This window comes from Lycium barbarum, chromosome 1, assembly GCF_019175385.1.
Source record: "Lycium barbarum isolate Lr01 chromosome 1, ASM1917538v2, whole genome shotgun sequence".
Classification (NCBI taxonomy): domain Eukaryota; kingdom Viridiplantae; phylum Streptophyta; class Magnoliopsida; order Solanales; family Solanaceae; genus Lycium; species Lycium barbarum.
Window position 1 is genome coordinate 151,682,633 of NC_083337.1, and position 24,293 is coordinate 151,706,925.

General features: G+C 42.8%; 1 protein-coding gene across 1 annotated transcript in view; it reads right to left on the reverse strand.

Annotated features, from left to right (window-relative positions):
• The window catches only part of LOC132616483 (F-box protein CPR1-like), a 21,037-nt gene extending 1,957 nt beyond the window's left edge, over nt 1–19,080 (reverse strand). Inside the window, exons 1-4 of the mRNA XM_060330906.1 lie at nt 19,058–19,080; nt 17,929–17,957; nt 12,456–13,650; nt 12,090–12,165 (exon numbers count right to left, since the gene is read on the reverse strand). Of these exons, the coding sequence (XP_060186889.1) occupies nt 12,123–12,165; nt 12,456–13,650; nt 17,929–17,957; nt 19,058–19,080 (1,290 nt within the window). The 3' untranslated portion in view covers nt 12,090–12,122. The remainder of the gene's footprint in view (nt 1–12,089; nt 12,166–12,455; nt 13,651–17,928; nt 17,958–19,057) is intronic.
• Nucleotides 19,081–24,293: the final 5,213 nt, after the last annotated feature.

Consider the following 24,293-nt stretch of genomic DNA (forward strand, 5'->3'; position numbering starts at 1 on the left):
ATTGAAGAGAACAAACAAAGACAAAGAAAGTAACAAAACTGAGGTATTTTGTATACGGTGAAAACCGGATGAGGGCCAATCCGGGGTAGCCGTGGCTCGGAGGAGGAAAAGGAGGGAAAGTTCGTGTATAGGCATCTGGTTTCCGGATAAGCATTCGGATCAAAGCCGAGCGGAAGCATCATCGGTCCCGGTTTTTAAGCTACCGAAGGTTCGGATCTCTTTCCGGGGGGGTTTACCGCCGGAGGTCCGGTACCCGTGAGTCCGTTGGTCCGTTATGACCGTTACTGGGGCGCAGCAGTGGTGTCACATCATGGTCGGCTATCAACTATGCGTGTGTCAGACGGCGCCGTCAGTCAGATCCCATCACATCCATTCAGGGGCTGTCCCTTTATTATTATTTTATTAATTCATATTGAGGAAGGCCCATGGGTTCATCACTATAAATAGGGCATTCCCTCCTCCCTTTGGGGGTTGGTTCATCTTTATTCAAAAGAACACTTGTAACACAATACCTATATATATACAGTTCTTGCAATCTCAATATTGATATTTTCCATTGTAAGTTTGTCATCTGTATCATATTTCTTCAATAAATTGGCCATACGCGGAGTCATCCGTCACTTGCGCTCCTTGCTCGCTTATCAATAAGCATTCTCATCCACGGTTTGTAATAATCATTGGGACTCAAGCACATATCCTATACTCACACACAAATTCAATTGATTATCGAATCCGGGGTAAACAGTTTGGCGCCCACCGTGGGGCAGGGATAATAGTTCTTGGTCCTGATTCTTGTCGTTCTCACCTCCAAACCGTAACACTCCCACCCCGTTTGTCTCGTCAAAAACGGACTAATGGCTGATGTTGAGCAATCTGGCCATGTCAATAATACCGAGATTGTGGCAGAAAACGAGGAAAGCGAATTACGGGGACTACCGAACCCCGCTGACCCGAACCGCGTCGACTCGAGGGAGGGCCTCAACCGACAAAACACGGTGGATCAAATTAATGCCGCCCTACCGGCCACTGATCCTCTAAGAACTCGTAACTCCGTCACATTGTCTCGGACCCAAAGCCAGAGAGAGCCGGAGGAAGCGAACGACGGCATTAATTTGCGTTTGATTTTCGAAATGTTGCAGGAACAAAGAGTGGCAATCGCCGAGCAAGGAATGGCGATTGCCCGGTTGCAGAGCGGACAAGGGGAGGCTGGACCGGAAAAGGCCAAGGGAACAGTAGAAATCGAGAGAAACGGGCCGTGGATAGTCGAGAGCAATGATTCCGGAGCCGGTTCTTCCACCGAGGTACTGAAGATGCTTGAAACCTTGGCGAAGCGAGTAGACTCTACCGAAAAAAGGGTAGAGACTTACAATTCTCGGGTAGATCAGATACCGGGGGCTCCACCTTTGCTAAAAGGGTCTAACTCGAAAAAATATATTCAAAGGCCTTTTCCTCCGAGTGCAGCACCCAAGTTAATCCCGAAGAGATTCAAGATGCCGGACATTCAGAAATACGATGGCACCACGGACCCACATGAGCACGTGACCGCGTACGCCTGTGCTATAAAGGGCAATGATATGGAAGAGGATGAGATAGAGTCAGTACTGTTGAAGAAATTCGGGGAGACTCTGTCAAAGGGGGCGTTGACGTGGTACGACCATCTGCCCGAGCATTCGATCACTTCTTTTGAGATGCTCGCCGATGCCTTTGTGAAAGCCCACGCCGGTGCAATAAAGGTGCAGACCCGTAAGGCTGACATTTTCCGGATAACCCAAAGGGACGGCGAGTTATTACGGGAATTCGTCACCCGGTTCCAGAGGGAACGAATGGAGCTACCCCCGGTGCCGGAAGAGTGGGCCGCACAGGCCTTCACAAAGGGCCTCAACATGCTAAGTTCGGTGGCCTCGGCAAAATTGAAAGAGAGCTTGCTGGAATACGAGGCCGTAACATGGGCCGACGTCCACAATCGGTATGAGTCAAAGATTCGGGTGGAGGATGATCAATTCGAGTTCTCTCCGGTAAGGACCAAAATAAGTAGAGGTTTCGAGCCGCCAAGGAAGGGATACGAGGCCAAGTCTGAATCATCGAAAGAAAGGTTTCAGCCATATCCCTATCCGGATAAGCAAAGTTTCAGGTCGGAAAAGGCAATAGAGAGCCCGAGCCATTTCTCAGGACGGGGCAGCAAACGAGTGGAGCGGCCATCGAACAGTCGGGGACTCTCGTTTAGGAGCGATGCCGGAAGTTCCGCCGGCAATAAAGTTCCTCCAAAAATTTCAGAATACAACTTCAACGTTAGTACTTCAGGACTTGTCTCGGCTATTGGACGTGTCCCCGATGTAAGGTGGCCTAAACCATTGAGGTCGGATCCGGGTCAGCGAGATCCGGGTGTAGTGTGCGAGTATCACGGGACCCACGGGCATCGAACCGAAGATTGCCGTCAATTGAGAGACAAGGTAGCCCAGTTATTGAAAAATGGTCAACTCCGAGATCTGCTGAGCGACCGGGCCAAAAATCACTATAAGGAAAGGGAATCTTTTCAAAGGTCCGAGCCTGTCGAACCCCAGCATACGATCAACATGATAGTGGGCGGGACAGACGCCCCTCGAGGGCCGGTAATGAAACGGACGAAGATCTCTATTGTTCGTGAAAAGCGCACCCGAGGCCATTCGGCCGAGGGATCCATCTTCTTTAATGACGAAGACGCAGAGGACATCGTTCAACCCCACAATGACGCATTGGTAATCTCTATACTAGTCTTTAAAACTAAGGTTAAACGTATTCTGATTGACCCAGGTAGCTCGGCCAACATCATCCGATGGAGGGTGGTTGAACAGCTAGGACTGCTCTGCCAGATCGCACCAGTGGCCCGGGTGCTAAGCGGGTTCAATATGGCGAGCGAAACCACAAAGGGGGAAATCTCATTGCCTGTAAATGTGGGTGGCACCATTCAGCAAACGATGTTCTATGTGATCGAGGGGGACATGAAATATAATGCATTATTGGGCAGACCTTGGATACATAGCATGAGGGCGGTGCCCTCAACACTACATCAGCTATTGAAATTCCCCACGCCGGAAGGAGTGAAAACCGTCCGGGGCGAGCAGCCCGCTGCAAGGGAAATGTTTGCAGTAGAAGAAGCGGCACCTCGGCCCGAGGGGCCGGAATGGAAAAGTGCAACCGGAGGAGAGATTCCCAAATAGCAATCAAAGTGCGCCGGGTTGAACCCGGTACATAAGGAGGAAGATTACGAGGTACCCAGATCGTTCGTCATGCCAGATGACTCGGATGCAACTCAGTCAACTGTGAAGGAATTGGAGCAGATCATCCTGTTCGAATATCTCCCGGACAGAAAGGTATACCTGGGCACGGGGCTCACCCCGGAGCTCAGGCGTCGATTAATTGAATTTCTTCGTGCTAACGCCGATTGCTTTGCATGGTCGCATATAGATATGACAGGTATATCACCAGAAATAGCAACTCACAAGCTCAGCCTGGATGGGAAGTTTACTCCGGTGAAACAGAAAAGGAGACCCATGGCGGAGGCTAAACACGCATTTGTGAAGGACGAGGTAACAAAACTTTTGAAGATAGGATCCATCCGAGAGGTAAAGTACCCGGACTGGCTGGCCAACGTTGTGGTAGTACCCAAAAAAGGTAACAAACTTCGAATGTGTGTCGACTTCAAAGATTTAAACAAGGCATGCCCGAAGGACTCGTTTCCGTTGCCTCATATCGACAGAATGACCGATGCGACGGCCGGGCATGAGATGTTGAGTTTTCTCGACGCTTACTCCGGGTATAACCAGATCCGGATGTACCCGGAGAATCAAGAGAAAATATCCTTCATCACCCGGTACGGGACCTACTGTTATAACGTCATGCCTTTCGGACTAAAAAATGACGGTGCAACTTACCAACGCCTAGTTAATGAAATGTTCGAAGAACAGATAGGGAAAACAATGGAGGTTTACGTTGACGATATGGTTGTTAAGTCCCTGGAAACAGAGGACCATTTAAAGCATTTGCAGGAAACCTTCAATGTGCTTCGCAAATACAACATGAAGCTTAACCCGGAGAAGTGTGCATTCGGTGTAAGATCTGGCAGATTCCTAGGTTTCATGGTGTCAAACCGAGGGATCGAAATCAACCCGGACAAGATCAAAGCCATCGAAGATATCGAGGTAGTGAACAGCATAAAGGGGGTTCAGAAACTCACCGGGAGAATCGCAGCACTAAGTCGCTTCATATCGAGGTCCTCGGACAGGAGTCACCGGTTCTTCTCCTTGGTCAGAAAGAAGAATGATTTTATCTGGACACCGGAGTGCCAAGAAGCTCTGCAGGATCTGAAGAAGTACTTGTCTAACCCCCCTCTACTGCACACGCCGAAGGCAGGTGAGACACTATTTCTGTACCTAGCGGTCTCCAAAGTTGCGGTAAGCGGCATTTTGGTCCGAGAAGAATCAGGTACGCAATTCCCTATCTATTACGTGAGTAGAACATTGGGGGATGCGGAGACCCGTTACCCCCATCTGGAAAAGTTGGCATTGGCACTAGTAAGCGCCTCCAGAAAGCTTAAGCCTTACTTTCAAAGCCATCCCATATGTGTAGTAACTACTTATCCTTTGAAAAACATCATGCATAAACCCGAGTTGTCGGGTAGGCTAACGAAGTGGGCTGTAGAGGTCAGCGGCTACGACCTCGAATACAGACCCTGAACGGCCATCAAATCCCAAATCTTAGCCGATTTCATAGCAGACTTCGCCCCAGCCATGGTCCCCGAGGTCGAAAAAGAGTTCCTGCTGACCTCGGGAAAGGCCACGGGCATTTGGTCTCTGTATACGGACGGGGCTTCGAACCTTAGAGGTTCCGGGCTTGGTATTGTCCTTAGGGCCCCGGCCGGTGATGTCATTCGACATTCCATCAAAACTATCAAGCTAACTAACAATGAAGCCGAGTATGAGGCTATGATTGCAGGATTAGAATTGGCCCGGAGTATGGGGGCAGAAACTATCGAGGCAAAGTGCGACTCGCGTTTGGTCGCAAACCAGGTGAATGGCACGTTTGAAGTCAAGGATGAACGGATGCAGAGGTATCTCGAGAAAACCAGAGTGATACTTCACCGATTTAAAAAATGGACCCTGCAGCATATACCGAGAGAACAGAACTGTGAGGCCGATGCATTGGCAAATTTGGGATCTGCGGTCGAAGGGGTCGAAATCAACTCCGGAGAAACGGTGCTACTGACAAGAACGGCCATAGAAAGCGGACACGCTGAAATATACTCGACAGGTATGACTTGGGATTGGCGCAACAAATACATTGACTACTTGCGTGATGATAAGCTTCCAAACGACCCGAAGGAGTCGCGTTCGTTACGAACAAAGGCAGCCCGATTTTGCTTAGTGGACGAACAATTATACCGACGCTCTTTCCACGGACCCTTGGCTAAATGTTTGGGCCCTGGGGAAACGGAGTATGTGATGAGGGAAGTACATGAAGGGACCTGTGGCAATCACTCTGGTGCGGAAGCTCTGGTCCGGAAGCTGATCAGGGCCGGGTATTACTGGAATCAGATGGATGAAGACACGAGAAACTTCGTCCAAAAATGTGACGGGTGTCAGAGGCATGCCCCGATGGTTCACCGGCCCGGGGAGTCGTTGCATTCAGTGGTCTCACCATGGCCGTTCATGAAATGGGGAATGGACATCGTGGGTCCGTTACCCCGGGCACCAGGTAAGGCACGCTTTATTTTATTTATGACTGACTACTTTTCTAAATGGGTCGAAGCGCAGGCCTTTGAAAAAAATCAGAGAAAAGAAGGTTATCGACTTCGTTTGGGACCACATCGTCTGCCGTTTCGGCATTCCAGCCGAAATAACTTGTGATAACGGTTCTCAGTTCATGGGTAGTAAGGTCAACAGTTTCCTCGAGGGGTTGAAGATCAAGAAGATTGTGTCGACCCCATATCACCCGTGTGAAAACGGACAGACGGAATCCACTAACAAGACAATAATCCAAAGTCTAAGAAAGCGGCTGGAAGCATCGAAGCACCGTTGGAGAGAAGTGTTGCCCGAGGTATTATAGGCTTACCGAACCACGGCCAAGTCCAGCACGGGCGAGACCCCTTTCTCGTTGGTATACGGGACCGAAGCCCTTATCCCCGTCGAGGTTGGCGAGCCGACTCTCCGTTTCAGGTATGCAACCGAGGAGTTAAACGGGGAGGCCATGGTCGTAAGGCTCGACCTGGCAGATGAGATGCGCGAAAGAACATTGGTCCGAATTGCGGCTCAAAAGCAGAGGATGGAAAGGTACTACAATCGGAGAGCCAACTTTCGGCATTTCCGGGTTGGGGACTTGGTACTTCGAAAAGTCACTTTGCATACAAAAAACCCAAACGAGGGAAAGCTAGGACCAAACTGGGAAGGGCCGTACAAGGTGACCGGTGTAACAGGCAAAGGATCGTACCAGCTGGAGTCCATGGATGGACAATGCCTACGCAACAAATGGAACATAGCCCGTCTGAAAAGATATTACTGCTAAGGTATGATCCTCTCATATACCTTCTGTTAACCGTATTGTCTTTTTGCAGGAAATCGAACACGACACAAAAATAGAAACTTAGGACTGAAAGCACGTGTTGCACTCTTTTCCTTAAGTGCGGTTTTGTCCCAAAATGGGTTTTCCGCCGAGGTTTTTAATGAGGCAACGAGTACAACGTGCTACGCAATAAAGGCCAAGGGCCAGAACTCGGACACCCGAGGTTGCATCTTCCGAGTGAGGGCTTGGTAACACTCACCCGACCTCGAAGCTCGAATCAGTGTTAAGGGGCCACAGTACCCACATCGAGGCATGGCACGATAAAGAGAAACAAGGGAAGAAATTCAGCATTTGCCACGGCAAAAGCATAGGCCGGCCACCGGCCACCGCCTTCGATGTAAGGACCAAACGATCATAATGAATCGTGTCCCATTCAATATTTGCCACGGCAAAAGCATAGGCCGGCCACCGGCCACCGCCTTCGATGTAAGGACCAAACGATCATAATGAATTGTGTCCCATTCAACATTTGCCACGGCAAAAGCATAGGCCGGCCACCGGCCTCCGACTTCGATGTAAGGACCAAACGATCATAATGAATCGTGTCCCATTCAACATTTGCCACGGCAAAAGCATAGGCCGGCCACCGGCCTCCGACTTCGATGTAAGGGCCAAACGATCGCAATGAATCGTGTCCCATTTAGTGTTTGCTATGGCAAAGATACAAGGAATGAAAATTCTCCTATATGTACGAACACTTGTAATACAAAAGTCATTACAATAACCAATATTTTGGCAGTGCTCAAGTTGTACGCCCAAAAAACTGGGCGAAGTGAGGTCATCTCAAATCGGCCTTAAAGATAAGTCCCACGGGCAGAATTAATCAACGACCACGGATCATCTTGTCCAAAATTCAGACCAATAGTTCAAGGCAGAATAAAAACAAGCAATCAAACGAAGACACAAGAGAAGTGTAACTTTCGTATACGCAAAGGATACCTTTATAAAGAGTACATTTACATCAAAAATAAAAAAGATCCTATGCTACTCAGCACGGCTAGAGTCAGAATAATCGGACTCGGTTCGTTCGGAGTCATCCGAGTCGGACCCAAGGGCACGGTTGGCCTCCTCCTCCATCTCCTTGGCCTGGGTAATCAGGGCCGGAAGATCGGATAATCCGCGATCGGCCTCTTCAAGGGTGAGCCGCCGAGACTTCCACTTCTCATACTCGGCAACAATGGCAGTATGGGCCTCGGCCGTCTCCACGCCTTTCCAGGCTTCTTCCGAGTCGGCCTCAACCTTAGCCAACTTAGCCTCTAGCTCAGCTCGGCCTGCCACAGTGATAGTCCTCATGTGGACAGCAGCTTCTAGCTCGGCCTTAAGAACGTCGTTAGCACTCACCGCCTCCTCCAGCTTGGCTTTTAAGCCCTCACTCATCCGAGACCGCTCCTCGGCCTTCTCTTCGAAAACTTTCATGCGTTTTTCGTACAGGGCGGTATCAGATTCCAGTTGCCGATTCCTCTCGGCCAAGATAGTCGCATCGGCTTTCACCAAGTCAAGTTCCCCTCGGAGTTGAGAGACAGTGGTCTCCAACTCGTCCAGCCTTGACGAAAACTGAGCTTTGTCTCGGCTGAGGCAAATCTTATCAGCCTCGAGGCTTCGGTTATAATCAGTCATGGCGGCCAACTCATTTTTTAAACGACAACTTTCGTCCTTAGCCGCATCGAGTTCGGGACGATGGTTGGCGAGAACGGAGGCCTGGCTCAACTCTTCCTCTTTCTCTCGGAGGAGGTGCTTGTATTTCTCCGTTTCTCGGCCCTGGGCGTCTAGTTGGCCTCGGAGATCATCCATCTCGTGTTGGGCACGGATGAAGGCTTCGTTCACCAGTACTACACTCTGCAAGGAAAGCAAACATAAGGAATCAAAACCAAAATGAGCGCAAAATCTGATTGATATGCAAAGATGGCTGTAAGTTCTACCCGGTTGCCCGCGTGCATGCCTTCGTTCATGAGGCATTGCCAAGTGACCCCGGTCATTTTGCGCTTATCCGAGTCGGAAACAAGAGGACGCAAATAACTTGCCTCTCCTACCGGACGTGATAGAAAGCCACAATCCTCGGGGACGGTGACTACGGCCGATCTGGTCCTTCTCGGCTCAACGCTCGGGGCTGGGAAGATGTTCACCAGGTTATCCCTAGAGCCAGATTCTGACTGTCGGTTGGCCGACCTCGTGACCCGAGGAATTGGAAGATGGCCAAAACCCGCAGCTTCACCGGTAGCCGGAGGAGTGGCTGAAAACATATCTTCGAAGTCTGCAACCCTCGGGGCAGGGGTGGACGAACTCGGTATAGACTCAATATTCCTAGCGAGGGCCGGGGGCTCGGAAGTAGAAACCGGTTCGTGGCCAGGCGATGGACGAGCCTGAGTGGGGGCTTCGGTCTCCGGAACTGGAACGGTCCCTTGATCGGTTGCAGCAACAGCCGTTTCCCCGGCTCCTTTTCTCCTTTGCAGGGGAGTATCTTCCGAAGAAGTTTCACCTGAAATGTCGACGAAGTCAACCGACCGAAGAGGGGCCGGGGAAAGGATTTCTTCCGCGCTTGAAAGAAGAGCGGGAATTAAGATACCTTCATTCATAGAAGGCAAGGGCGGTTCAGAGGCAGTCTCCTCGGGTACTCGGGTACTGGGGCCGCTAACGGTGCCGGGTCTACCCTCCGAACAATGATGTCGGACTCCACCTCCTCCCTCGGTGGCCGGGCAACACTCCTTGCTTTTTTTCGTTTGGACGGTTGGCCCTTTTCGGGGGGTCGTTTCCTTTTGGCGGCTTCGGCGAGAACGCGAGCGGAACCCGCCATGTCGAACGCAGACGCCGGTGCAGGGGAAGCAGCCCCCGACTCCGATCTAGATGCCACCGAACCCTTCGGCAAGCCTGAATGACAAAAGCATAGGCAGGTTAAGGAAATTGACGGCCTCGAATGGCTAAAGAGGCAACGAGATCAAAGGGAAGCCAAATATTACCATGATTTTGAGCGATCCATCGACCGCGTGATAAGTGGGCCCAAGTCCGGTCCTCATAGGGAAGCTGGTTGAGGAGCGCCGTGACCCACTCAGTCAGATCTCGAATAACCGGGGGAACAAATCCATTTGCTGTAAAGTAGTGAAAGAGTGGTGAGAAAACAATACCGTAAGCAACTAAACATATGATGACGATTACTCAAAGGATCGAACTTACGTTTGTCGTTCCATTTCTCCGGAAAAGGTTGATAGGAGGCCGGGATTATGTCCTCGGATTTTACCTGGACGTAGCGTTCCAACCACCCCCTGTCCCGGTCTTCGTCCATCTTCGAGAAGAACGGGTTCCGGCTGCGCTTGGCTAATCTTATGACACCACCCCGGAATATCCTCGGGGAATACAAACGTATTAGGTGGCCCAATGAGAATTCCTTCTCAGCCCTGATGGCCAGCAACCGGAGGCAGGCAACTACCCTCCAAACAGTTGGGCCGATCTGAGCCAAAGTTACGCCATAAGTCCGGCACATATCCAGTATGACCGGATCAACCGGGGGGTCGAGCTTAAGGGTGAAGGGGTAAGTGTACACGTACAAAAACCCCTCCCGGTGGTCGGTTATGGATTCATCTGGCCCGGGTGCGAAAACCCTTACCGGGCGTGTGTCCCACCCGCAGTCTGTCCGGACTGTGTCGAGCCTGTCCTCGGTTATAGAGGAAGGATATCGCCTCACGTCGTATCCCCGGTCTGAAACGACGGAGGGTTTTTCTACCTCCAGGTCTTTGTTGAAGTTAAATTTTGCCGGTATAATATCCGAGGCCGCAGTTTCGGGATTACCCTTTTGTTTGACCGGGGATACGGCCTCGGCCCTCGGGGACGAGATTGAAGGAACGTCTGTAGAAGTGGTTTCAGACATGATTGAAAGAAAAGGAGAAAAGTAGGGAATGGCGTAAAGGAAACGAAGGAAGTGACGATTTGAAGAAGCAAAGAAGCAATTGACGAGAGTAGTGACAAAGCTAATTCCCTTTCCTTTTTTTTTTTTTTTGTATTGGTAAGAGAAGGTTTGGCAACGAATTTGTGAACGGAAAGGATGGTTTTTGACGCACAGAAGGAAGAAGAAAAGGGAGAGCAAACCAGAAAAGTGAAAAATGAGGAAAGGAGGGGCTTTATATAGGCGTAAGGGAGGAACGGTTATCGAGGGCGGCCAATCGAGGATCGCCACGTGTTGCGACATTAATGCGAGACGACGTGTAAAAGGCGGTTGACAGGAACGAACAAACCAGAATTGGACACGTGGGCGACAAAAAGGAAGACGAAACGCAGCCGTTCCCGCCAAAATAAAGTGATAAGAATTGGCCGTCCGGGTGGCCGGATGTACGATTCATTCACTTCCCATCACTCCGATAGATCGTTGGTCCGGGAAGCGTGGGGCTATCTGTATACGGTGAAAACCGGATGAGGGCCAATCCGGGGTAGCCGTGGCTCGGAGGAGGAAAAGGAGGGAAAGTTCGTGTATAGGCATCTGGTTTCCGGATAAGCATTCGGATCAAAGCCGAGCGGAAGCATCATCGGTCCCGGTTTTTAAGCTACCGAAGGTTCGGATCTCTTTCCGGGGGGGGGGGGGGGGTTTACCGCCGGAGGTCCGGTACCCGTGAGTCCGTTGGTCCGTTATGACCGTTACTGGGGCGCAGCAGTGGTGTCACATCATGGTCGGCTATCAACTATGCGTGTGTCAGACGGCGCCGTCAGTCAGATCCCATCACATTCATTCAGGGGCTGTCCCTTTATTATTATTTTATTAATTCATATTGAGGAAGGCCCATGGGTTCATCACTATAAATAGGGCATTCCCTCCTCCCTTTGGGGGTTGGTTCATCTTTATTCAAAAGAACACTTGTAACACAATACCTATATATATACAGTTCTTGCAATCTCAATATTGATATTTTCCATTGTAAGTTTGTCATCTGTATCATATTTCTTCAATCAATTGGCCATACGCGGAGTCATCCGTCACTTGCGCTCCTTGCTCGCTTATCAATAAGCATTCTCATCCACGGTTTGTAATAAACATTGGGACTCAAGCACATATCCTATACTCACACACAAATTCAATTGATTACCGAATCCGGGGTAAACATATTTAATGAATACACTTCAGTGGGGGAAGCAATAACAGCCACTTTCAGTTTTTTCGATTAAGCAAAGAAAAGTATATGGTAGGACTATTGCATTTGAACTGCCTAACTTCATTACTTCCTACTATGGTCAGATATTTTTGCTACCCATCCAGCCATCCTTGCCTAAACAAGTTTCTTTTACACATGTCAATCATAAGTTTAAGACTAAGCTGCATACTTACGGAGCAAAAGGTAACTTACACCATCATCAAGACCAGCAGAAAGACATCAAAACAATTTCACAAGTAATATGCCAGGAACCGAATGCTGGTTTGTTTAAGTAATACCACGAAGCAAATGCTGGTTTGTATAAGTATCAAGAAAGTCAATGCCACCATTAAATTCTACTTTATAGAGGGGAATATAAGGTACCTTGACCCTCCAAATCTTCAGCTCATTCATTGCTCAAAGCTTCAACTTGAACCCCTTTGAAAGGAAATCATCTCCTCTATCAAGTCAAGGATAAAATATAAAACTTAGCAAAGAAAGGAAACAAATACAATACATAAGTTGTATAAGCAATCTCCCTCATTGTGAGGGAGGAGGGAAGAAAAAGGAAAACAAAAGTATACAATCTCCACATATGAACTCTGTGCTACTTCAACTAAATGTTAACAATAATGCCCTGTTATTGAAACAAGTGGTCCTAACAGCTCTACTTGTAAAAGATGTATAAATACGTGAAAACTATGCTAAACGCTAAAAGAAAGAAGGCTACAAGTTAACGGAATGACGGACCTCTTCTTTAGGGCTTTCTTCTTTCCTCCTTTATCTTGATTATACCGATCACTTGTGTCATCATTGGAACTGAGGTGAGCGAGGCTTCCCAAATAAACATAACTATTGAAATGTAGAAAGCCCCGTAAAGCCCCAATTTCAATATCAACGATCTTTATAGAGTCCCCCGCAATACTAGTCCACACGAATCGCCTATTATCTAGTTCCACAAGAATTTCCTCTCCATTCTTCGAATATGCAAGTGGGACCACAGTACATCCAATTTGCTTATCTGGTTGTTCAAGTGATGCAACCATAGTCCATGAGTCCTTAACTCCATATTCCTTCATTTCCCATATGTCCACATGGTCCACAACAAGATCCACATTTCCCCAATCATCATAAGAATCTACCAAGTAGGTTTTATATACGCAAAGAGAACCTCCCAATAAGACCAAATTCACATTGAAACTCATATAACGGGGAGGGGGAACAAGTCGCCACTTTTCAGTTCCAAGATCAAAAGCAACAATCAGTAGTTCTAAATTATTTTCGGGTATCTCCATCTTAGCACTAGCAAACCAATGCAATGAACCATTTAGATAAGTACCTGGTTGATCTACATATTGGAGGAAATAAGGAAGTTGTTCATCAACCCCTCTCCAACAACTTGATTTCAAACTGTAAACCTTAACATCAGAGTGAAAAGAACCTTTTTCAGAACCCGAAAACTGCACAATTCTAACAACCTTACAATCATTATTGACAACATCATATCCAAAACCAAAACTAACATGAACATGATTTTCACCAATACCAAGAAAGGGTAACTTCTTGTGCTTTCCAGTAGACGGGTTCCATAAAGCAATATCATGCACAGTATTTGATATCAACAACAAACCATTGCAAGAACCAAGTATCTTGGTATTAAATTCATAAGACATCAAAGGGTTGGTCAATTCTTTAGGAGTAACAACTCGGGAATTGAGAGTATCAAAGTGTAGAGAGTAAAAGCAATGCTTTCCATGTCCATTATAATCAACCTTTCTCAAGATCAAGAAAAGGTTAGAATTGGTTGTTTTCAGTTTCAGTGAATAATTGACATGCAATTTAGAAAACTCAGGACTATCAATAAGAGTCAACCAACATTTTGATACACACCTACAACGTAAGACACATTTAACGGGTAGTCGACAGAGAATTTCAGAGACAATATCTAATGGAAAGGTTGACATTGTTTGAGTAGGCGACTAAGTTTTGGACTGTAACTGTTGGGATATATATTGAAGCGGTTTCTTCAAGATGAGCCGTTTCTGAATATATAAAAGGAGAACTAATTATTTGTCCCTAAAATTTTGGCTACACTTGCTCCCGTCACCAAAATGATCAACTAAGCCCCGTTTGAATATGATTTAAAATCAGGTTGATTTGAAGTATTAGTTTTATTTGGAAATGCAATTTGAATTTTTTGAATTTTTTCTCATACACAAGAAAACCCCGCGGGCTGTAAAAACTATCAACACTTTCTCAGTTCTAATATAATCTTATCAAATGAGCAAATCATAGCTAATAACAAAGTTAATACTAGAAGACATTTCTAAAAGTACAATATCTATTGATCAAACTTTCGTTCAATAAAAAGAAAAACTGAACATGAGTTGTAGTTTAACTACTCTTTAATATAATTCTCTCACATGGTACAAACAATCTTTTCACGTCGAGCATGCATTTCCTATCAGATGACTGAGAAGACGAAATAACATTGTTACTTTGAGTGGAGTCTTACATTTAACAAATATATCTATCAACTTATGAATCATTTTTTACAAATTTTGTGCTTATTTGTAACAAATTTTTTACGCATAGAAAATTAATTTATTTTGCCATGTCACATTTTTTACTAACAAATTTGGTTGACTGATTTTATAAGAGAAAAATGCTAAGTTGAGTGATTTTATTGATACACAACAATTTATTTTGTCTTAAATTTCATAAAATTAAAATCTATATGAAGTTTGACTTTTTTTATGTAATTTTAATTTTGTCTTTTAGTATACGCACGCCAAGAATACTCAGGGCTAAGTCTGTAAGTGCACCATTGTTGTAACTTGTAACTCCAAATTTATCAAACCTAAGAGTAAGGTTAGATTTGAGGAACCGTGGAAAGCACACAAAAAGGGTGAAAGAATTTCATTTTTTTTTTTTGCGCGCGGATTGGCCTTCAAACGCACTCGTCTTTAATTTTTGCCGCTCATATTTGTACAGTCTTTAATTTTTGTTCCTGCTACTTATTTAGTCAAAATATCTAGACCTACTTCGCAAGATATAATTTTATCACTTTTATCTTAGGAAACTAAACTTTTACCTCGCTCGACATAAATTCTGTAGGAATTAAGTTATGCGGCATAAATTTATAGTACTTTTCAGATTATGTTGAGTGTTGAAAGTTATCTTGCCCGACATAATTTGTGTGAATGTTATGATACATATGCCAAAGTTAAATGTAAACTATATCTTGCGAAATCTAAATTATGTCACGCAAAAAATGATGAAGGGAAAAAATTAAAGACCATCCCAAAATAGGGGCATTTGTGTTTATGTTATACTCCCTCTGTCTCAAAAAAATTGACACTTTTCACTTTTCAAAGAGTCAAACTTCTCAATTTTGATCATATGTTTGAACATAAAACCTTTAATTTTTTCGAAATAAAATTTACATATTTGGAAACTACGTAAAAAGTACTATAAGTCGCCATAATTAATAATTTAAAATATTTTAAAAAACATATGAAAACATCACGGTCAAGAACAACTCGTTTGACTCTTAAAAAGAGAAAAGTGTCAATCTTTTTGGGACGGAGGGAGTAATACATACCGTTCTTGACATTTGTATTTGAGAGAGAAAGCTATGCTTAGATCAATTCCTTCAGTCCACTTTTTTGGTAAGCTAAAAGTGCACTTTACGTAAGTAAGTAGTCCCGTATGAAATTCAGAAAACATTCATATCTCACACTTGAGGAGAAGTTAAAAGTAAACTATGCCAAGCAAAATTCAAATTATTCCGCGCCAAAAATGTTGAAGGCCAAAAATTAAAGATGTTACACCCCGGATTTTCACACGTTAAAGTCGCATCATGAGTTAGTCTACGCAAGTTCCAAAAGAAATTATCTTGAGGTTAAAAGGGATTGAGCTTATTATATAAATGGTTACAAGAGTCTATAAATAATATTAGTAAGTGGCGGAAGGTTTGGAGGGTGAATGTATAAAAAAAAACATGAGTTTCGTCAAAAGTCGGCAAGTTGGGAATACGATAACTTGTACTTTTGAGTGAGAATAGGAATGCTTCACATGCTAAGAAAGTAATGATATGAAGTATTTGAATCGTATAATGGTCTCTTGTTAAGTTGGAAGTCAAACGAGTTGTAATACGAAAGTCGACAAAGGGCGTCGCAAGTTAAGTTTGTAAATTTCACTGAAATTTGGGTCAGATGCCGAAGAGCTTTTCTCTCAACCTACTTGGATTTAAGGGGTGATCCACCTATCAAATCGAAGGTCTACGAGTCTAGTTTCCAACACATTTTACCGTTCGTAGATACAACATCAGAGTAGAGAGATATTCTCATTTCCGTCCAGGGACGCAAACTGCCGCGGGAACAGTGTGCTAAGTCGGTGGCTTTAAATTTGCCCAAATATATATATAGGGCCCTTGCACGAATTTTTCTTCCATTTTCTCACCATCTCCAACCTGGAAAACCCTCAAACTCTTTCCAATGAATCCTCCATCAATCTCAATCCCAACCAAGAGCAAATCTATCAACTTTAATATGAAGAACAACATGGCAACTTCGAAATTGTGATTTCTTCACTATTTCACCTTTTGGAGAAAAACCTTGCTTTGAAGTAACTTGGGGTTTGGAGTGATTTTCATGATCTAAGGTATATTTTAACTTCCTTTTGATCTCTTTGAACTTCTACGAGTAATTGATCATAGAAATTGGTGAAAACGCCATAGAACAAGCTCTTCTATATTCTTATGAAACTTTCATGAACTTAGCTTATTTGTTAGGCTGTTTTATATGGTTTTGTTGTGTTGTTTGGAGTTGTGGTGATATGGATGGGATCATATTGAAGAGGAGAATTAGAAAAGTAGAATTTGACAGCGTTTTACGGAAAAATTATGCTACAAAAGGGCCTATAAATTCATGCCCATGAGTTGCTCGATTAAATGTCTAAATGAAGATTTCTATAAGCTATGACCTTGGTTTTGATCTTAAATAGTCTGTATTATGTAGGAAATCGTTCGTAAGGCATTCGAGGACTCGGGAAACATGTATAACTCCATCGACGAGGTATGTAGGGCTTTCTCTTCTCTTTTGTGGCATGACTAGAACTCGACGAACGTTTCATTGATACATTCATTCCGTGAAAACATAAGTCGATCATGTTCTTATACTTGAGCAGATCTCTACTTCATACATGACTTCTATTAAAGTATTGTCCATATTTCCATATTTTTTTGGTTATTGATTGAAACGTTATCGTAAAACTTGAGCCGGCCGTATCCCGAAATGGTTAAGCTTACCTCTTCTCTGAAATAGCTTGTATTAAAGGTATTCCCGCATTCTTATCTTTCTTGTGCATCACTTAAAGATGACGAACCTTCCACCGATATAAGTTTCCACTAAATATGAGATGAATACGCTTCCTTGTGATTGACTAACTTTATTTCATATATGATTGCATCAAACGCCTTTCATGCTTTCATATCTCTTTTGGCCACCGAATTGGAATGTTTCTACTAAACTTGGATTGATTATATACCATCCGAATGAGTTGAGCTCTACTTCGTGTGTAACTCATACCAGGTATCTTACATGTTCTCCATGTTGTTGTCTCTTGAATTGAAAGGTAAAGAATGTAGCGACAATAACGATAGTCGGAGGGTAATGACGATAGGTCACTCCAACTCTTCTTATGATATCTCTTCTGAGGTCATTCTTGCATTACACTTATATATATATATATATATATATATATATATATATATATATATATATATATATATATATATGTATTTATTTTCATTACCGAGTTGCGCTATAGTCGGCCGGGTAGGCACTTATATGTGCACCTAGACATGTTTCTTTCTTTACCGAGCCGTGTTGTAGGCGGCCGGGTAGGCACGTAACTGTGCATTGCCACTGATCAGTTGGGCAGAGATGATGATATGATAATGAGCTCACCCCACAGAGGGATATATATTATTATATGATATGATATGATATAAGCCTACATCGTGAGGAACGATTTTTACGAACATACAGTTATATTCCTGTCATGGTTATGGTCGCCCTCAGTGGCCTCGTTCAGAATTTCAGATTGTCTCTACATCTCTTCCCATGTTATCTATATCGCTTATGTTATGTTTACACTTACCGCCTTACATACTCGATACATATTTCATACTGACGCATTTTGTGCGCTGTGATCATACCCATAGGTACGGTAGACGGATTGGTATACCTTTCTCAGTAGGATACCAGAGTTCAATAGGGATGTTCGCACTCCATTCTCCAGAGTTGCTAGTCAGAGTCATCAAATAGGATGCATGCATGTATATATATATATATATATATATATATGGCTATGGCTACGTCGGGGTCACTGTATCGACCAATTGATGCATATTAGTGCTCTTAAAGGCTTACAGACTATCAGTCAGTGTACAGGTATTGTGTTTGGCCTTGCCGGCCTTCTGACTAGTTGTTTTTCTTGGTTGTGGCCTTGTCGGCCCTAGTTATGCATATACGTGTTGTTGGGCCTTTTCTGCTTGCAGGTTGTCATGATATACTTCTTACAATTGTTATTCGGTGGCCTTGTCGGCCTATGATTCATGTTAGAGAGTTCAGATATCACAGTTGGTTCGCTCGGCCCTTCCGGTGCCGGGTACCGGCCACACCCCCCAAGGTTGGGGTGTGACAAAAGACCACCCCGAAATAGGAGCATTTGTGTGAATGACCCTGTAATTGCGCGGTTTGCTCTTCAAATGGACCGGTCTTTAATTTTCCCTTCAAATGGAATGGTCTTCAATTTTTTTCCTTCAAAATCGAACTTATGCCTATGAGGACATAAGATCTTTAAGGATGCTGACATAATTTATGGATATTATGATGCGTAACTTATGTCCCTATAGGCATAATTTCGATTTTAAAGGGCAAATTAAAGAACAGTCCATTTGAAGGGAAAAAATTAAAGACCAACACATAATAGCAAAAAAAGTGCAAATCCACACGAAAAGGGTGAAAGAATTTCACATATGGAGGTTGAGCCCAAACCCAAAATATTGCCCTCCCCATAACTCATAACTTGTCAATTGAAACTTGTACTTCCAGGGAAATACAGAGAAATATCATGGCGAAAGACCAAATCAGTGATCTACCGGAGCCGGTTCTACTCCGCATACTATCTATGTTGCATAACAGTAAACAAGTTGTAAAAACATAATTATTATCTAAACAATGGATATTTCTTTGGAAATCTGTTCCGGTATCACTTGATTTCAGCTTCCCCAAATATCCCTATGATTCTGAAATTAACAAAAATGAAAATTATTGCTTTCGCACATTCCACCAATAGAGAGCTTCATTATTATAGGTCTTGCGACAAAATCCAATGATTCAGATTATATTGAAGTTTTTAGAAAATAGTTATCCAGATTTCGTGTATATGTGTCACGTCCCAAAATACCCGCTAGACGTGATTGGCACCTAGCAAACACCACCCGCCAGGCGAACCATATATCATACTCTTAATCATTTACAAAAGCACTACAAGAAAATAAGTGCAGGTCCAACAACGTTATTAATGATAAAAATGCGAAATAGTCGCCAACCAAATTCATAATCGATTTATGAAAACCAACCAACGCTAAGATAAAAAGAATCTCTAGCCCACATCTCACGCTAAGACCATGGAGCATCTAACAGAGTTACATGAGTTTGAGTGTCGGGCATGTAAACCCAAAATAAAAGAAATAACTAGAAATAAACTAGATAAAACTGAAATGGTTGCCTCCACGAACAATGCGGTGGCTAACCTCGGCAACAGAAGCCACTCACGAAGTCTTCAATTACCAGCCTCATTCTCAACGACAGTATCTGCATGGACATGCAGGTAAGGAGTGAGTTATACATAAATATAATCCAGTAAGATCCTCGACCCGCCACTTCAAATACCCCTGGAACAAGTGTTAGAAAATACAAACACACAACAGACACAAAAATATTATGCATATGAATATATCATTATATAATAGCAACCAAGGTCCAAAACACTGTTTATCAAATATATTATATATCTCAACACAATTTACACTACGAACCGTCATAAGTGGTAGTTAAAGAATTAGTCAACACTGAAGTATGTGATGCTTATTGTGATGCATCGGTTCAAACTGAAGGGTTCGTGGTTTATTGTGATGCTTCAGGAGTTGGTCTCGGATGTGTCTTAATGCAGCATGGTAAGGTTGTAGCTTATGCATCTCGTTAGCTCAAGGTTCACGAAAAGAATTATCCGACTCATGACTTAGAGTTGGCAGCTGTAGTTTTTGCACTTAAGATATGGCGTCATTATATGTATGGAGTGCATGTTGATATTTTCACAGATCATAAAAGCCTGCAGTATATCTGTTGACACCCAATTTTGTCCCTCTTTTATTTAATTTACTCGGGCATCTAAATTTATTGACGAGCTAAATACTTTATTTTCACTACTATTATTTTCACTACTTTATTTTCAACATCACGAGCATTACTTTATCACAAATTTTTAAATATTCGTCATCGTTTTATTTTTTTTCGGGTTTAGAATCGTTAAATTAATTGCAAGACAACACTTTGTTAAATCCTTATTTTCTACATATTAATTATTAATTGTCTTCACATAGTATATATTGTACTAGTTATTAAATTAGAAACCCAAGAATAATTAAATAGAGGAGGAAGAATCAACAATTTTCACTTCATAAGAAATTGCTCGGAAATATATCAATGTTGTACTCATTTTGAAGCTCGTATTTTAAAACAACGTATTATAAATTTTATTTCATCAAAATATTATTTTACAAGGGGTAAATTCTTGATAATAGCTATCTACCCCAAAAGAAAAACAAAAAGAGAAAATAAAAAAGAAAGAAAACTTTGTAGCATTCCTCTTTCTTCATTTCACCATGCCACACATCTCCCCTGATTTCTTTTCCCTTTTTCTTTAATAGGCTCCACATTCTTCTTCCTTTTTTGACTACTTTTCACTCATGCTCCCTTCCATTTCTTCTTGTCCCCCCACGCCTATGTCCTCCCTGCTCTCTCTACTCTCTCTGTCTCCCCCCTCCCCCCCCCCCCCCCCAATTTCAGGACAGAATTTTAACATTTCAACGACTCTCTCTTCTCTTCCTCTCTTTAACAAAAATCCTAATTTTTGACATCTAGAAATACTTTTATTAAATGTTTTAGCGGGGGGGATTTTTTTGGGACATCTTGAAACACTAGCATATCAAATACATTCTCTGCACATTTTAAAAGGGGAAGAACCTTTAATTTCTAGAGTTACTCTCTGGATCTCAGTAGACTTTAGCTGTGACAGAGATTTCGGAATTCATTTGAGTCAAGTTTCAAATTTATTCATAACAAAGGAGTAGATCTGAAGAGGACCTCAAAGCCTTTGTTCACTGCACCCACAAAAGGTAAATTCGACTCTATTTTAGTTCATTTACTCCCTCCGTATCTAGCGTCTTTGCTTATTTAGAAAAAATCCGTGTTGATGATTTTATTTTTTGTGTGTTCGGATAATGAATGTTTTAAGCATGACTATGATTCTACTTCAGTTAAGTTAATTTATTTTTCTTCTACTACCTGTCATGCTGAAATTTTCTTGAAATCCTATTCTTTGTTCCTTTCATTTATCATGTGGATGAGTATAAATGTTGTCATGACTTAGAATATTTACTTTGATAGGTTATTTAACTTTATTCATCCTTTTAATCACATGTATGAAGGTTTAATGAAAATGTTACTGTCTCGGATCATATTTCTATGTGTTACTGTACCGATTTATATATTTTCATAGGGTAGAAGTATTTAGATCTTTGTTCAAAGCTTTTAAGTCATGATACTTTCCTTATAAAACATGTACATAATCTACTGATTTGTTTTGAACTTATATTTTACATGTTTAATCTTATTGGTCGAGCAGGTACTAATCCTTTTCTTTTATCTTTATTTTTTGCATGACATCTCGCATATGAGTCCGGGTGACTCGTCGTCTTCTCCCACATTCGGTGTTGGGCCAAGGCCCTACGAAACATCACTCCTCCCTCTATCCAGATCTGTCCGCAGCAATACAAAAAAAGAAATCTGGGCCGAAGCCCAACAGTGAACAGCCGCAACAGACCACATCAGTTTTCTTTGGAAAATGGGTTGAGCCCATTTACATCATACCTACTCCTCTATTTTTATTTTTGTATGCATTTAATGTGTATTGTATGACTAACATTTTTTCTTGTTTGTTAATTTAGATAAACTTTAGTGACATTAAGGGTTTTAGTTTAGTAATGGGTAGTTGATTCCACAAATCACATTCACTTCTATTTTCTAAACTATTTATGGTATCTATAATATTTATTTGAATAATTGATTTTCAAATAGTATGCCTATATATTTTTGGGTTAAAGGAATCATTTCTCATTATTACCGTCTTAGGAATTTCAAAATGTCACTAACACACAAAATATGAAACCAATTGTATTTTATAAACATTTTTAGGATTTACCCAATTATACATATTTTAGCCGATAAAAAAATAGAAAGAAATTCATGGCCTTTTTCATCATATTTAAGAACATAAGTCCAGGCATTTCTATACCATCATATTCATATAATATCGTTTTTACTTAAAGATCACTTTTGTCAAATTATCGTTTAAAAGGCTATTATTCATAGGCAAATCGTCCTATTTTCTACAAATCTTATTTTGTGAATAACATTACTATTTAAGGCCTTAGCAATACTTTCAAGATATTTTCTTAAAATATTTAAAATACTATATTTACACTTAAGCCTAACAAATTATAAGTCCGGTCGGTTAACCATTGTTAATGGGTCTTAAAGGATGCCTAATACCTTCCCTTTAGACTAATTGAACCCTTACCTAGAATCTTAAGTTTCGCAGACCTTAAAGAGAGCTAACTTTAAACATAACTTTAAACTTTAGGTGTCCTAATTCACCATAAATAATTAGGTGGTGACTCCTTAATACAAATAAACAAAAAACAGGAATCTCCAATATGTTATACTTCTACTTTAACTCCCGAGGTTAAAATGGGGTGTGACAATATCTTCAAGCAAAGGGAGCTAAATCTTAGACAGAGGAGATGGCTCGAATTGCTTAAGGATTATGATGTGGATATTCTCTATCATTCGGGGAAAGCGAATGTTGTAGCTGATGCTCTTAGTCGGCATTCCATGGGAAGTTTATCCCACATGGACGTGGATAAGAGAGTTATGACAAAGGAAGTGCACCGTTTGGCCAATCTTGGAGTTCGACTTTTGGACTCCGAGGATGGTGGTTTGGTTGTTCAGAATAGTGCTCTTTCCTCTTTAGTCGTTGAAGTCAAGGAGAAACAGTTTAATGATCCCTACTTGTTGCAGCTGAAAGAGGGGATTCACAAGCATAAGACGACGGCTTTCGAACAAGGGGGAGATGATGGTACCTTGAGGTACCGAGGTAGATTATGTGTCCTGGATGTAGATGGACTCAGAGAGCGAATCATGTCAGAAGCTCACAATTCCAGGTATTCCATTCACCCAGGTTCCACTAAGATGTATCATGATCTCAAAGAGATTTACTGGTGGAACAATATGAAGAAGAATGTGGCAGATTTTGTAGCTAAGTGCCCGAATTGTCAGCAGGTGAAAGCCGAACACCAGAGGCCTGGTGGCTTGGCTCAGAATATTGATATTCCTGTTTGGAAATGGGAAATGATCAATATGGATTTTGTATCAGGTTTACCTCGTTCAGCTAGGAGACATGACTTCATTTAGGTGATTGTTGACCGGCTTACTAAGTCAGCACACTTTTTGCCAGTGAAGACCACAGATTCAGCAGAAGATTATGCCAAGATGTATGTTAATGAGATTGTCAGATTGCATGGGACACCTGTGTCCATTATTTCAGATCGTGGTGCTCAGTTCACAGCGAACTTCTAGAAATCCTTTCAGAAAGGATTGGGTACCAAGGTGAACCTCAGCACAGCTTTTCATCCACAAACAGATGGCCAGGCAGAGCGTACTATTCAGACTCTGGAGGATATGTTGAGAGCATGCGTCTTGGATTTCAAAGGTAATTGGGATGATCATTTGCCTCTCATTGAGTTTTCTTATAATAACAGTTATCATGCTAATATTGGGATGGCACCATTTGAAGCTCTGTATGGGCGAAGGTGTAGATCACCAATTGGTTGGTTCGAAGTTGGTGAAGCAGGGTTGTTAGGACCAGATTTGGTTTATCAGGCTATGGAGAAAGTCAAGTTAATACAGGAGCGTTTGAAAACAGCTCAGAGTCGCCAGAAGTATTATACAGATGTGAGACGAAGGGATTTAGAATTTTCAGTTGATGATTGGGTGTTCCTTAAAGTCTCACCCATGAAAGGTGTTATGAGATTTGACAAGAAAGGGAAGCTTAGTCCCAGATATATTGGACCTTACAGAATTCTACGAAAGGTTGGTCTAGTAGCTTATGAACTTGAGTTTCCACAAGAGTTAGCTGCTGTTCATCCAGTGTTTCATGTATCCATGTTGAAGAAGT